The sequence below is a fragment of the Aquarana catesbeiana genome, linkage group LG06, assembly GCF_042186555.1.
Source record: "Aquarana catesbeiana isolate 2022-GZ linkage group LG06, ASM4218655v1, whole genome shotgun sequence".
Taxonomy (NCBI): domain Eukaryota; kingdom Metazoa; phylum Chordata; class Amphibia; order Anura; family Ranidae; genus Aquarana; species Aquarana catesbeiana.
Genome location: NC_133329.1, coordinates 383,315,899 through 383,332,539, shown reverse-complemented (window position 1 = coordinate 383,332,539; position 16,641 = coordinate 383,315,899). Strand labels below are relative to the sequence as shown.

The following is a 16,641-nucleotide window of genomic DNA, read 5'->3' as shown; positions in this document are numbered from 1 at the left end:
CAACCAATTAATCCTGTCTAACAGTATGCGTTAAAGAGGAAGTAAACCCCGATGGGCTTTACTTCCTCTTTTGCTCCCCGCAAGGCCTGCAAATGAAAAGCATAATGGGCTAGTATGTCCCCTGTGCAGGCCGTGTCCATCTTCGCCCCTCTTCCTTCTGGGACCGCGGATTCCGGCTCTGTGACTGGCCGGAGCCACGTGACGTCACTTCTGCGCATGCACGCAGGAGCTGTCAGTCATGGCACACGCTGGGGGAAGAAACGGCATGGTGGTCAGTTTCTTCACAGCGCATGCGCAGATGACGATATTGGCGCACTACAAGTGAAATATCTCCTAAACGGCGCACGTTTAGGCGATATTTCCACTACCTATAGGTAAGCTATATTCCAGGCTTACTTATAGGTAAATGTCACACAAAAAGGTTTACAACCACTTTAAAAACAGGGGTTTAGTCTGTACGCATTTGCAAATGCATGCGTAAGCCACAGAGCCTCGCCACGGCACCCTGGTATCTGTGGTACCTAACACTAACTTATAAGTGTCCTCACAGTGGAGGCACATGCATTCTGATGGATAGGTGAGGACCGGTGGACTGAAGGGGAGCCACCCCTTCTTAAAGGTACAGGGGCACACTGAACACCCAGCATGTAGCTCAATGGCTGCGAAGGTGTCAGTGCGTTGCCTGTCCAATATACTCGACAGTGATACAAAAAAGACGCCACTGCCCCCATCTATAGCTGACCATGGTGAAAATGGCCTCTTTGTATGCCCTGCTGTCCTCTTAAATAAAATGTATTTTCTGTGTGTGTCTCCCTTTCTTAGGTTGGCTACATAAAGAGGTCCAGAACAGCAACAAAATGGCCTCTCTGAAATTAAAACGGCGCTGGTTTGTGCTGACCCGAAATTCTTTGGACTATTACAAAACATCGGAGAGGACGGCCCCTAAGCTCGGCACCTTAGTTCTAAACAACTTGTGTTCTGTGGTGCAGGCGGATGAGAAAACGCACGCCGAAACCGGTATGGGAAGGCAGGTGGTGTTTGGTAGTGCTGTGGTTGTAAAGTCATCATATGGATCGCTAACCTTCACTGACCTCCTATTGCAGGATATTGGAATATTGTAGTCTATGGAAGAAAACACTCCTACAGACTCTACACCAAGCTGCTGAATGAGGCCATGAGATGGGCGAACGCCATCCAGGGAGTCATTGATAGTAAGGCCCCCATAGAGACCCCAACGCAGCAGCTCATCCGAGATATCAAGGTAAATAATACAGCTTTATTTTATGTTCTTGTTTTAGGAGCATTTCAAAAAAAACTATGTTCTAATAAATATATATGCACACAGTGGTCAGTGGTCTTTTAAAGAATATATAAACCCAACATTTTCTATTCCACATATGTAACGGCTGTACCATGTACTAGTATGAGAAAGTATCCTGTTCTCTTTGTATTGCTACCTTTGTGTGCAATCCCTGGTGTTCCTGCCAGTCCCTCTGCTTGCCTATTAAAACTGACCATACTAGGCAGGAGAGCACACACCGTGGTCAGTTCTCTAGCTATACTGGGAACTCGGCCTGCTCTCCTCCAATTATCAAACTTGTCCTGACATGTCGCCCCTGCACAGCTATTCATTGGGAAGATAAGTGCACTGCTGTTTCTCCTCCCCTGAGCTTCTTATGCAGCTAAGAATGAAGTTTAGGTTATTACTTATATAAAGGGGAAAAGGGTATCTATAATGTTTATTTATATGTAAACATATTTACCTTTCATTTCTACTTTAAAGCAGAGGTCCGCCCACTGCTGCACATACTGCAGCTGCTGACTTTTAATAATCGGACGCTTACCTGTCTTGGTGTCCAGCGATGTTGGCATCACAGCTGATGCAGCTTCACGCCGGGAACCCTACTGCGCATGCACGTGGCTCCGCTCCTGTCTCCTACTGGCTTGGCGGCCGGGGAAGGAGGGAGCCTGGGCGGTGACGTCAATACCCGCAGCTGAGGCTCCTGGAAGTGGGAACAAGATACCTGTGAAAGACAGGTATCCTGTCCCCCCCCCCCCCCCCCCATCCCCCGAAAGGTGCCGAATGTGGCACCGGAGGGAGTGGGGGGGGAGTACAACGAGAGGGAGTTCCACTTTTGGGTGGAACTCCGCTTTAAACTGAATGGGTTGTTAATAAATAAATATATATATATATATATATATATATATATATATATATATATATATATATATATATTAACTATTAACTACCTCTAGACTGTAATCTGCAGATTATTAATACTCCCTTTCATGGTACCCGGTGCTGAGGGAATATTGATCTATGTCTCTACATTGACCGCTATCAGCCAATACTGTGCATAGCTAGCTGTCCAACTGGGCTGTCAGCTTCTATCTCTGCTAAGATCGGGAAGCAGCCTGCATGGTTCATGATCATTGGATTACTGTGGCAGTTTTGACATGATTATAGCAGGCTGGAGGTTACTTGATAAGTGAAGCATTCAGCCTGCAGGCGGCAGTGAGCATTTTGTTTAATACAGTTGCACACTCGGTTGCTTTACTAAGCGCAAATAGACTGTGCACTTTGCAAAGTACAGTTGCTCCAGAACTTCGTAAATGAAGGGAAGCTCTGCTGACTTCCATCATCCAATCATGTGCAAGCAAAAATGCTATTTTTCTTTATTTTCCCTGCATGTGATTGGGTATTCTTTGCAAAGTGAAGCTTTACCTCATTTACTAAGCTCTGGAGCAACTGCACTTGCAGAGTGCAACTGCATTTTGCAAAGTGCACAATCCGTCTATTTCAGTGGCGGCAAACAACCACCCTCCCCCGGTTGGTCATTCGGCAGCAAACCCTCCCCCCGGCACTTACCCCATTGGTGGCGGGCTATTGAGGGTTGCGGACTCCTGCGGGCAGGTTGTGGGCTCCTATGGGCAATGACTGGTTTGCGGGCTCCTATTGGCGGCAAACAGTGGCTGGGTTGCGGGTTTCAATTGGTGGCAGGCAGGGGTCAGGTTGCGGGCTCCTATGGGTGGCGGCGGGTTGCGGGCTCCAGCTCCTGTGTCCTTTCTGCTTCACGGCGGTTACCGCCATGCGGCTGCCCCCCTCCTCCTCTTGTCCTTTCAGCCAATCAGTTGAGGGGTCTCCAGATGGACGGGCTGCCGCTAATGGACGGGCCGCCGCTAGTCTATTTGCCTTTAGTAAAGCAATCCCTATATGTTCATCATACAAGTTTGTAGGAGCTCCCTCTAGTGATCATGTGTCTCATAGCACAATAAGCATCCTTGCTGAACAACTGCTGCAGTAATAACAATAGGATAAACCACATATAGTACATTGTTTTCAGTGGAAATCTCTCTTTAGAGATGTGTCCTTTGGTACAGTGAACAAGAAGCATGTATGCTGGGGCCTCAACAATTAAGCCCACTAGGGGCTGAAACACGTTGGTGGGGAGGGTGACCTCTCCTGCTGGTGAAGAGCAGAGCTGAAGTCATCTTGTACTACCTGATTTAGTTCTACTCACAGTGATGCAGCGTCCTGTGTGCGATAGGTTGCCATTTTCTGTAACACACTATTTACTGCTGGGCAGTCAGAAATTAAATAACCTGTGTAGGCTCTTCCAATCAAAGAAGCTGTTACGTTTTCTTTTACATTTGAGCGTCAACATTTTCTTTTTCTTTTTAAGGAGAACAGCCTGAACAGTGAAGCTGTAGAGCAGACATACAGGAGGAATCCCATCCTGAGATATACCCAGCACCCCCTGCACTCCCCTCTGCTTCCACTGCCCTATGGAGACGTCAGCCTCAGTTGTATGTATCCTCGTCTGCAACATTCATTCACTGATTTAGCTAGAACTGTTTTTTCCCCAGTTTACTGAGTCAGCCCATGGCCTTTTAAATGTCTTGGATACTCCAGCAATGATCTCTATAAGGCTGGGTTCACACTATTGGGAATTGGATGCGGGTTTCTCCACAACCAATTCGCACGACAGGAGATTGTGACTGGCTTTCAATGGAGCCGGTTCACATACCTCCGTGGAGGCTCCGGAGCAGCTTGCACAGGAGTCCTGTGTGTCTTCTGGTCCATTTCAAGGTTGAATTCAGGCAAAAATTCGGCCCGGATTCATCCCTAAAATGGAGAGCTGGGACGCACCGGACCCCTGCTGCGAGGCACATCTGTCTTAGATGTGAAACCAGCCTCAAGGTCCTGACTGTGCTCCTGGCCATCTGGGGTTTTTTTTGGTGTTCCTGTCGACCTTTGTTGTCCATTTCCTCCTCCATGAAAATGTTGTTCGCACATGTGGAAAAAAAGTGCCCCCTGACTGTTTCGCAATTGTTGAGCCCCAGGCTCATTTTCCCTGTGATTTCCTGTACTGCACCCACAACAAAGTTGAGTTGGGCTGAGCTCTGCTCACCCATTCACAGGAAGCTTTGTATTTTATGAAAGAATACAAGGTATCCTTTGCTCAGCCATTCACAGGAAGCTTTGTATTTTATGAATGAACACAAGACTTCCTCTGGCTGGAAGTGGAGCTTGTGACGTCATCCACACATCTTCACCTCAGCTAATCAAAAGAAGCCTTGTGTTCATTCCTAAAACACTAAAGCTTCTAGGAAACGGCTAAGCACTGCTCAGCCCAACTCGGTTTTGTTCCTCTTGCAGGGTGCGCCTATATCATAGGGACCTTGCTTTGTGCACTGGTCCAAATCATTCGGTGGGGGGATTATGGTGTGGGGTTGTTTTTTCCGGGGTAGTGCTTCGCCCCTTTGTTCCCATGAAGGGAACACTTAAGGTGTCAGCATACCAAGACATGTTGGACAATTTCATGCTCCCAATTTTGTGGGAACAGTTTGGGGATGGCCCCTTCCTGTTCCAACATGACTGCGCACCAGTGAACAAAGCAAGGTCCATAAAGACATGGATGAGCAAGTTTGGGGTGGAGGAACTTGACTGGCCTGCACAGGGTCCTGACCTCAACTCGATAGAACACCATTGGGATGAATTAGAGTGGAAACTGCGAGCCAGGCCTTCTCGACCAACTTAAGTGCCTGACGCCACAAATGCTACACTTCTGGAAGAATGGTCAAACGGAATGTAGACACACTCCTAAACCTTGTGGACATCCTTCCCAGAAGAGTTGAAGCTGTTATAGCTGCAAAGGGTGGGCCAACTCAATATTGAACCCTACGGACTAAGATTGGTATGCCATTAAAGTTAATGTGCGTGTATGTAAAGGCAGGCGTCCCAATACTCTTGGTAATATAGTGTACCTCCTATAGTTCCATCACATGAGGGTGAAGATGCTTGTCAGATTGTCTCATAGAAGTCTATGTGAATCGGTTGTGCTAAAGTAGATGTCATGGGTTTCTTTCAAGACAGGTACATTTGAAAAGTTTTGCACACTGATATCCAGATTTATGTTCACTTCCCCGAGTTAAAAATGGGAGATCTGCGGGTTTTGTCTATGACCAGACTGAGCAAGGCTGTCAGTATTAAAAGCCACAGATAGAGGAATATATCAATATATATCCTGTGTTAATATATAGTGTCAGGGCTATTAATTTCCTTCTTTAGCAATCAAACTCTTGTTTAGGATTAAATGTCCTGTATGATTATATGCCCTTTATGATACAATACCTTTCCATGCTTACCGGGAAAGCAGTGAATAAAATGACCCCGACAACCCAAAGTAACCTCTGAGCATTGACTTCCAGCTTCCATTGTCACCATTGTAATAGTGAATGAGGGAACTCTAAATGCCCTTTAAAGAAATTCACTTCCTCCTCTCCAAACAATAAACAATATGAGTTAGGCTTTCGTGAAAATAAACCTTGAACAATGAAGTGACATAAATTATACCAAGATCTCCGTTATAGAGAGCGGTAAACTTGTTTGTAGACGAGTCATATAGTTACAGTGAATAGTCTGCCCATTTGGGTTAAAGGGTAAGAACGATGTATTTCAATTGTATGCCAGGGCAAAACAACATATCCAGTACAGGTCAGTAACACATGCACAGTCCCCATGTTTTATCAAGTGGTGTCAGCCCTGCCCAGTTTTTTTTTTTTTTTTTTTGGCCAAACAGCCTAAACCCCTTTACTGTCTTTATCGATACAAAACTGATTATTAGCGATGTACACAATGGAAAAAATGTGTTTACGTTTTGGATGCATTTGTTAACCACCTTCAATTCCGGACACTTTAACTCCCTTCCTGCCCAGGTCATTTTTCAGCTTTTACCGCTTTCCCACTTTGAATGACAATTGCGCAGTCATACAACACTGTACCCACATGAAATTTTTTATTTTTTGCTAAATAAGTAAAAAAAAAATATCTTGAAGATTTTGAAAAAAACAAAAACTTGTTCTTTGTTTGTTATAAAAGTTTGCAAATAAATAATTGTTCTTCATAAATTTAGGCCAAAATTTATTCTGCTACATTTCTTTGGTGAAAATATACATATAATTTTTTTTTTTTTACACATTACGATTGCTTATACCAGTAAGTTTCATTAGTATAAGCAACCATTTCTTTCTCGAACATCACGGGACACAGAGCCACAGTAATTACTGATGGGTTATATAGGTATCACTGGTGATTGGACACTGGCACACCCTATCAGGAAGTTCAACCCCCTATATAATCCCTCCCCCTTGCAGGGATACCTCAGTTTTTACGCCAGTGTCTTAGGTGATGGACGTGTAAAGATGTCCTGTGCTGAGCTCCAAAGGGAATATCCTAAGATCCTATACTGGGGCAAGCCAGGCGAACCGGATCCATTCAAAGTGTCTTTTTATGGCCGAATTGAATGGTACCCGGGCCTCGTGTCCGAAGAAACGAGGTTTTACCCGTAATGCTTCTCTTTTTAGAGAGCTGGACCCCGCAGATCAGAAAATGGCTTTAAACTTCCTAATTTCTGGCGAGGTGCTTTACGGTCCCAGAACTGTTGGATCCCCCTACTGATGGGGGCCCCAGTCTCTGACGGTTTTTTCAAACGGAGCCCACCGTGAGAGGTGAAGATTGGGTCTGTGTATACAGAATCCTGCGGCTGGATAAGGTAAGAGGAGATTCCACAGAATTTTTGAGTTCTAGTGGCTTTTCTCCTTTAAGGTAAATGCATGCTATGCCTATTGTGACCACCGGGGGCTGCCAAGAGCACAAACCTACACATGCTGACTGACTGTCTCAGGTGTTCAGTGCTGATTATGTCCCAGCATCTCAAAGCAGGCTGCAAGCAGGTAAGGTGGAAAGGGGGATTTCTCATGTTTGAATGTTCCCCCCCAGGCTAGAGAGGGGCCACAGGGGTCTAGAAAGTGGTTATACCACCCGGGCTCTGCGGCCTAATGGCCACCATCTCTGAAGATAGCCGTTCAGGCAGATCTTGTTACCAGTCTCCCTCCTCCCCCCCCCCCATCCCCAGCTTTTTCTCCGGAAGCATGACAGGAGAGTCGGCAGTGCGGGAAGCGCTCGTTTTTTTCAAAACTCGAGGGGGGGGGGCGGTAGAGGAGGGGGCGGGACGTCAGCACAGAGTGTTTAGACTCCCACTCAGGCCAGCTGTAGGCTATTAAAGGCACTCTGTACAGGTGCACTCAGCCTTCTGAGAGACACAGAGCTGACGGTCGCATGTAAGGTGGGACACAGGCATTCTCCTAGGCAGCATTTACTGAAGTAACACCAGACTGAGCATTGGGTAGCAAGGCTTTTAGCCAGACTACATCGCTCAGCGGGCAGTGTTCATTTGTATACCTCACACCTTGTTGCTTTGCACTATGGGTAGAAGAGGTTCAAGCACCCCAGGAACCAGAGACACTAGGGGATCTCGTTCAGGTTCTGAGGGCCCCCTGTCGGCAGCATCCTCCCCCCCTAAAGATGGGCCAGGGACGGCTAGCCGGGGAGAGCCATCGGGGTCAGGGGCTACAGCTGCTTCTGGCACTTCAGCCCCTGTATATATTACACAAGAGGTTTTTTCCTCAACCATTAATGGTCTAGAGGAAAGATTAATGGCCGTGATTACGTCTTCACTCAGTGGAAGAAAACGCACTAGGCTTTCCTCTGTTCCCCAAGACCCTCAGACAGAGGAGCTCTGGGATAAAGGAGATGAATCCCTTTCAGAGGATCGGGATGGGATGGATGATTCCTCTTCGGAGGATTCAGGTGGAGAGGGACCCTCTGCGACTTCCCAAGAGGAGAAAGTCTTAGTGCAGATCCTCACTGGATTGGTCCGCTCCACATTTAAGTTGCCCATACCTGAAACTGCTAAAGAATCCTCTTCTGCTTTGGGGTCACTGAAACCTTTCCAAGCAGCACATGCTTTTCCTGTTCATACTTTACTTGAAAAGCTTATTTATTCTGAGTGGGATCACCCAGACAAACGTTTTTTTTTTTTTTTTTCCGCCGGGAAAGTTTTCAACACTTTATCCGATGGAAGAAAAGTTTATTAAAATGTGGGGAATACCGGCTATTGATGCCGCCATTTCCTCCGTAAATAATAGCCTGACTTGTCCTGTAGACAATGCTCAGATGCTCAGGGATCCTGTAGATAAAAGGATGGAATCCCTATTGAAGGATGTTTTCTCCTTAGCAGGATCAGTGGCCCAACCTGCAGTAGCAGCGATTGGAGTCTGTCAATACTTAAGAGACCATGTTAAGCAGGTCATCAAAGTATTACCTGAACAGCAGGCCCAGGGGTTTGCTAACCTTCCAGCGGCCTTATGCTTTGTGGTTGACGCCATTAGAGATTCTATCGTGCAAACCTCCCGTCTTTCACTGGGGTTGGTGCATATACGTAGAATCCTATGGTTGAAAAATTGGTCAGCCGAAGCACCATGTAAGAAGCTACTGGCTGGGTTTCCATTTCGTGGTGCAAGGTTGTTTGGAGAGGACTTGGATAACTATATCAAGAGAATCTCTTGTGGGAAAAGCACTCTCTTACCTGTCAAGAAGAAGAGTAAGCGTCCCTCTTTCAAACGGACTCTTTCCCCAGCGCCGGGGGCTTCAGCCTCCAGGCAGTCTCGACGGCCGCCTCCATCGGGGTCCAGAGACAAGAGTCAACCCCAGGGACAAAAGAAGTCCTGGGGAAAGAAGCCTACTAGGCAAAACACTAAGACCTCTGCATGAGGGGGCGCCCCCGCTCACTCGAGTGGGGGGAAGACTGCGACAGTTCTCAGAGCTCTGGCACGAGGACTTCCAGGACAGATGGGTAGTCTCCACGGTAACCTTAGGGTACAAGCTGGAGTTTCAGGAATTCCCTTCTCCTCGGTTCCTCAGATCAAATGTTCCCAGAGACCCAGAGAAGAAGCAGTCGCTCCTTCTAGCGTTAGAGCGACTTTTGTCGCAGGAGGTCATTATGATAGTTCCCGCAAAGGACCAGGGATTGGGCTTCTATTCCAACCTTTTTACGGTCCAAAAGCCAAATGGGGATGTCAGGCCCATTTTGGACTTAAGGGATCTGAACCGATTCCTAAGGATTCAATCCTTCCGCATGGAATCAATTCGAACAGTAGTTCCCACCCTGCAGGGAGGAGAATTTCTGGCATCAATAGACATCAGAGATGCATATCTGCATGTGCCCATTTTTCCTGCTCATCAGAAGTTTCTGCGCTTCGAGGTAGGAGGGCGCCATTTCCAGTTTGTGGCTCTGCCTTTTGGGATAGCCATTGCACCTCGAGTGTTCACAAAGATCTTGGCTCCTCCTCTGGCCAGATTAAGGGCTCAGGGTATAGCTGTCATAGCATACCTAGACGACCTGCTCTTGATAGACCGGTCGGTAGCCTCTTTGAATGGAAACTTGAGGACCACGGTCAGGTATCTAGAACACCTGGGTTGGATCCTCAACTTAGAAAAGTCTTTCCTAAAACCAGTAAGAAGACTGGAGTATTTAGGTCTGATTATAGATACAAGCCAGGAGAAAATATTTCTACCCCAGGCAAAGATCACTGCTTTGAGAGAGCTGATTCTGACAGTAAGGACCAAGAAGGGTCCCTCAGTCCGCCTTTGTATGAGGCTACTAGGGAAGATGGTGTCTTCATTCGAAGCAGTTCCCTATGCTCAGTTTCACTCAAGAATGCTGCAACACAGTATTCTGTCGACCTGGAACAAGAAGGTTCAGGCATTAGACTTTCCGATGCACCTGTCGCATGCGGTGCGTCAGAGCCTCAATTGGTGGCTCATACCCGAAAACCTGCAGAAGGGGAAATCCTTTCTACCGGTTACCTGGACGGTGGTAACAACAGATGCCAGTCTGTCAGGTTGGGGAGCAGTTCTGGAACAGGCTGCGGTCCAAGGGGTATGGTCCAAGACAGAGAGGACCTTACCCATCAACATTCTGGAGATCCGGGCGATACATCTAGCTCTAAAAGCCTGGACTATCAGGCTACAGGGTTGTCCGGTCAGGATCCAGTCCGACAATGCCACAGCAGTGGCTTATGTCAATCATCAGGGAGGCACCCGGAGCCGAGCTGCTCAAAAAGAGGTGAACCAGATCTTAGTCTGGGCAGAGATGCATGTGCCATGCATATCGGCAGTTTTCATCCCGGGAATAGAGAATTGGCAGGCGGACTATCTAAGTCGCCAGCAGTTACTTCCAGGGGAATGGTCTCTGCATCCGGACGTCTTTTGGGCCATATGCCAAAGATGGGGGGGTTCCAGATGTAGATCTCTTTGCATCCCGATTCAACAAAAAGATAGATAGATTTGTGGCAAGGACAAAAGATCCTCTTGCATGCGGGACGGATGCGTTGGTGATTCCGTGGCATCGGTTCTCACTGATTTACGCATTCCCGCCTATTCTGCTACTACCACGACTCCTTCGCAGGATCAGGCAGGAAAGGAAGTCGGTACTTCTGGTGGCCCCCGCTTGGCCCAGAAGGACTTGGTATGCAGAAATAGTAAGGATGACGGTGGGTTCCCCGTGGACCCTACCGGTACGCCCAGACCTGTTATCTCAGGGTCCAGTGTTCCATCCTGCCTTACAAACGCTAAATTTGACGGTTTGGCTATTGAGACCCACGTTCTGAAGAGTCGTGGGCTCTCAGGTCCTGTCATATCTACCTTGATTAATGCAAGGAAGCCAGCTTCCAGGATGATTTATCATAGAGTCTGGAAGGCTTATATAACCTGGTGTGAATCCAGAGGTTGGCATCCCAGGAAATATGTCATAGGTAGAATCCTTGATTTTCTACAGATGGGATTAGAGATGAAGCTGGCCTTGAGTACCATCAAGGGCCAGGTTTCTGCTTTATCAGTATTATTTCAGCGGCCACTTGCTTCGCATTCTTTGGTCCGAAACTTTATGCAGGGGGTGATGCGTCTTAATCCTCCGGTTAAAGCGCCCCTAAACCCCTGGGACTTGAATTTGGTCCTGGCTGTGTTACAGAAACAGCCTTTTGAACCATTAAGTCAGATTCCTTTGGTCTTGTTGACAAGGAAATTAATTTTTCTGGTGGCCATCTCTTCTGCTAGAAGAGTATCAGAATTAGCAGCTCTTTCCTGTAAGGAGCCTTATTTGATTATACACAAGGATAGAGTGGTACTACGCCCTCATCCTAGTTTTTTACCGAAGGTGGTTTCTGATTTTCATTTAAACCAAGACATTGTTCTACCTTCCTTTTTTTCCAGATCCCTGTTCTCCGGAAGAGAGATCTCTACATTCGTTGGATGTAGTAAGAGCAGTTAAGGCCTATCTAGGGGCAACTACTCAGATCCGCAAGACGGATGTTTTGTTTGTGCTGCCAGAGGGCCCCAATAGAGGACAGGCAGCGTCAAAAGCTACCATTTCTAAATGGATTCGACAGTTGATCATTCAAGCTTACGGTTTGAAACAGAAGATTCCTCCGTTTCAGATCAGGGCACATTCCACAAGGGCTATTGGTGCTTCTTGGGCAGTGCATCACCGGGCCTCTATGGCTCAAATCTGCAAGGCCGCAACCTGGTCTTCAGTTCATACATTCACCAGATTCTATCAGGTGGATGTGAGAAGGCATGAGGATATCGCCTTTGGGCGTAGTGTGCTGCAGGCAGCGGTACAGGGTCCTCAGGTCTGATTGCACCCTACTTGGTCGTGGTTCCCCCCCCTCAGGTAGCATTGCTCTGGGACATCCCATCAGTAATTACTGTGGCTCTGTGTCCCGTGATGTTCGAGAAAGAAAATAGGATTTTTTAAAACAGCTTACCTGTAAAATCCTTTTCTTTCGAAGGACATCACGGGACACAGAGGTCCCGCCCCTCTTCTAATACACTATATTGCTTGGCTACAAAACTGAGGTATCCCTGCAAGGGGGAGGGATTATATAGGGGGTTGAACTTCCTGATAGGGTGTGCCAGTGTCCAATCACCAGTGATACCTATATAACCCATCAGTAATTACTGTGGCTCTGTGTCCCGTGATGTCCTTCGAAAGAAAAGGATTTTACAGGTAAGCTGTTTTAAAAAATCCTATTTTTTACTGAATGAAACGGATTCATTCTATGTGTATTGTTGTGATTAGCTGTGATTGGCCACAGCTAATCACATGATACAGATGGGCTGTGATTGGCCCTGTCTGTACCATATGATCACTGTGACCAATCACAGCTAGCAACACAATTGTACACAATGGATAGCATGAAAGGAAACCATCCATTGTTTATTTACAATTGTCATGTGATCTGCTGTGATTGGTTATAGCGATCACATGGTACTGGCAGTGAACTGGTACACTGATCAGTCATTGACTGTACACAGCCGGTGATAAATCGCACCGCAGCTCGGCCTGTTCCAGGAGGATGCAGGCGGTGACAAATCGTGCCATAGCGTGGCCCGTTCCGGGAGGATGTCTTACAACATCCACCCAGAACAGCGAATGTCCTGCCCAGCCGTCAATTGACAATAGGCCAGTGATGGCAAACCTTGTTGAGCCGGAGTGCCCAAACCGCATCATCATGTCTGACGAAACTAGTAAGGTGTAGTCTATGCTCAATAAACCACGCTAGTTTGATTGTGATCTGCAGATTCTTTTAATCCATGTTTTGTTGGGCTTGTGGATAATTTCAGTAAACCACCATGGTTTTACACTTTGTGGTGATCTTTCTCTTCCTTTATATTACTTCTAAGAGAAGGAAAGGGAGAAACCAGCAAGGCTGACTTCAATGCCATTTGCGTTTGTTTCCAATGGATGGATGTTCAATGATGTGTGAATCTATGTCTTACTAGGCTCCTTTAACGTGGATTCTAGCTATCCAGTAAGGGCACATCTTTTATTTTCACAGTGGAAGGTGTACTTTGGGTGTTTGGGTGTTTCTGTCATCTATCCCCCAATAGACACGATTTCAAGGATTTCTTCATGTTTGGACACTTTATGGACTAATCACCATTATTTAGTTGTTCTTTTGTTTTTTATATGTGATGATCACAACGGTGTGGGTTGAACCCAACGGTGTCGCATATGGATAATCAAGGTGACATAGGTTGGTCTACGTGTTTCGTGGGGCACCACGCCTTATGAGGACCATACATGTTGTCAGGTTTAATCGAGTTGTCCAATCACAGATACGATAACATGCACTAAAGAGAAATGAAAGAAGATACAATAATTTTAATATAGCACAAGAAAAAAATATGCTGAACCAAATGTTAATGATTACTGTCATCCGAAAGAGAAAACTAAAACTTCCGCCTTACTCCTCCACAGTACGGGGACCACCCAGCGTCATCCCGGGGGCACATAAATCAATGCCTGCTGGCCCGTGGGAAGATCACGGGGGGCTCAGCCCTAAGGCCAAGCGGCAATGAATCCAGAAAGTTGAAAATCAGACACACCTTACATAAGGCGGAGTTCCACTCGTTTTTTTGTTTATTAAAAGTCAGCAACTACAAAAAGTGTAGCTGCTGACTTTTAATAAACAGACACTCACCTGTCCCACAGTCCAGCAATGCGCCCGCCCGAAACATCGATTCTCTCCCATGCCTCTCTCTGGCGCCGGCATTGCAAGTGTGAGCGCCCGGCTATAACAGCTTGCTCTCTCTGAATGGCCGGGCAATCTTCTGGGACCTGTGATGTGTCCCAGAAGAACGCAGGGAGGGAGGGGCCACCTGAGCGGAAGTGGGAGCTGGGTACCTCTCAAAAGCAGGTACCCGCTCCCTCCCCCAAAAAATGACATGCCAAATGTGGCATGTCAGGGCTCCTTGAAAGCGGAAGTTTCACTTTGGGGTGGAACTCTGCTTTAAATATTAGATATATTGGGGAAAAACAAATATGATAAATCCCCCACCCCCCCTTCAAAGAAAAAGGGGATAACACAGGAAGTGTGCACAGGACAGCTCTGAATTTCTGGCAGGTTCAATGGCTATTTTTCCATTCTGTGTAAGATCTGCTTTAAAAATGTTAAATAATAAAGTAGATTATATGTGTTATGTTGGTTTTCCTTAAAAAAAATACCTGCTGTCTTCTAGATTGTCATGACTTTCTCCTGAATTCTGTGCTCACTTGACTTCTCTGTAACCCTTTTTCCACTTGTTTTCAGTACAAAAAGAGAAGGGATACACCACTCTTCAGGACGAGGCGGTGAGGATCTTTAACTCCCTGCAGGAAATCGAGACGGTCCCCGATCCAGTCCCCATAATCCAAGGCATCCTACAGACCTGCCAGGATCTCAAGCCACTCAGAGACGAAGTTTACTGTCAGCTGATCAAACAGACCAATCACGTTCCCCAGCCCAACAGCGCAGGTAACCTGCGGCACTGGCAACTGCTCACCTGCATGGGCTGCACTTTCTTGCCCGGTCGAGACATCCTGCGCTACCTCAAGTTTCATCTTAAGAGGTGAGGGTCAAACTTGGTCTTTGTTCACCTCTATCAACTGTCGGTTTGCAGCAGCTAGAGAAAGTATGTCAGGTGGTTTTGCCTTTCTTCTGCACTGGCAAAGCAAGGTCCGCTTATCCTTTTCACATATAATCTTATGGGAAGATATTTGCCTGAATGATTGGTCTGAGTCTCTTTTTAATTATGCATTTTTTTTTAAAGGATGGGGAGGTCTAAATGTGTCTCATACATGGTATTTATCTATAAAGTTGAAGTTCAGTCTGCTTATACTGTGCATTTTCGGGCTCTTCCTTTCCACTGTCGTCAACATGCTAATGACATATTTACATAAAAGCTGTTTTCAGTACATACTTATTTTAGGCTCAGTGATTTCATTACTGGCTCACTGTGCTTCTCTATGTAATCTGGGCAGCTCTTGGCTGGTGGGAGGGGCCAGTGTACATGGCTTCCTGAAAGCATCACAGTGTCCTGCCTCAGTACTGTTTTCAAGAGCCCTCACCTCTGATGCAAGCATTGGACTGCCTCTTGGGAAGAGTTATGAAAATATCAAAATTACTTGATGGCTGGGTGTCAGCCCGGAGAAGTGGGTGTTCCTGGGCAGGATGTATTTGCATGCAGATCACCCTAGGTAACGCCCACATGTGATGCTGAGTCTTCATGATTGAAGTATGTATAAATGCAAGTTAGGGACCTTAGATTGTAAGCTCCTTGAGGGTAGGGACTGACTATATGTATGTAAAGCGCTGTGTAAATTGACAGCGCTTAATAAGTACCTGTAATAAATAAAATAAATATCTGAAATGCAATGAATGAAAGGGATAGGCCAGGGACAGTTAGGCAGGGGAATAGAGATGGCTGAACACACGTGCCAAAGTTCGCCATCACTGTGCTAGATGATGCTGGAAGTCCACCAGCCAGGAAATGAGGCCTTTTTCTGACTTGCTACAGCTTCTAATGCATTTGGTAAGAAACTCTGTGTGCAGTGAAATCAGAGTAAGCAATTATAGTGCAGGAGAGGAGCCTCTAAAACTGTGTCTGACTGAAGGGAAAGCTTTTCAATTTATATGCTGGTAGGGAATGGCGTCACTAGGGGGTGCTTCTGGGGCTATATCCCCGAATCTGGGGCCCATATCCCCGAGTCTCTGCAGGGGTCCCCAACCACCAGGCTGCAGCCATGCCACATGACAGAGCCAGCGGGCAGAATGGGAGAGCCGGAGAGCAGGCACGCTGCATGACAGGACCGGCGGGCAGACCCGGAGAACCAGCCGGCGGGCAGCACGGGGGAGCCGGAGAGCGGACGGTCATGGTGAGACTGATGCAAGAGGAAGCTCTCTGGGGACCCTGATGTAATAGGAGGCTCTTTGGGGACCCTGATGTAAGGGGGGGGGGCTCTCTGGGGACCCTGATGTAAGAGGAGGCTCTCTGGGGACCCTGATGTAAGAGGAGGCTCTCTGGGAACCCTGATGTAAGAAGAGGCTCTCTGGGGACCCTGATGTAAGGGGGAGGCTCTCTGGGGACCCTGATGTAAGGGGGAGGCTCTCTGGGGACCCTGATGTAAGGGGGAGGCTCTCTGGGGGACCCTGATGTAAGGGGGAGGCTCTCTGGGGGACCCTGATGTAAGGGGGAGGCTCTCTGGGGGACCCTGATGTAAGGGGGAGGCTCTCTGGGGACCCTGATGTAAGGGGGAGGCTCTCTGGGGGACCCTGATGTAAGGGGGAGGCTCTCTGGGGGACCCTGATGTAAGGGGGAGGTTCTCTGGGGGACCCTGATGTAAGGGGGAGGTTCTCTGGGGGACCCTGATATAAGGGGGGGGCCTCTCTGGGGACCCTGATGTAATGATGATATAT

At 47.3% G+C, this 16,641-nt stretch overlaps 1 protein-coding gene across 1 annotated transcript in view; it reads left to right on the top strand.

Annotated features, from left to right (window-relative positions):
• The window catches only part of LOC141147136 (unconventional myosin-X-like), a gene marked incomplete in the record, with an annotated part of 218,020 nt that overhangs the window by 187,903 nt on the left and 13,476 nt on the right, over positions 1 to 16,641 (top strand). Inside the window, 4 exon segments of the mRNA XM_073634265.1 lie at positions 823 to 1,017; positions 1,104 to 1,261; positions 3,684 to 3,807; positions 14,497 to 14,794. Coding sequence (XP_073490366.1) covers positions 823 to 1,017; positions 1,104 to 1,261; positions 3,684 to 3,807; positions 14,497 to 14,794 — 775 coding nt within the window.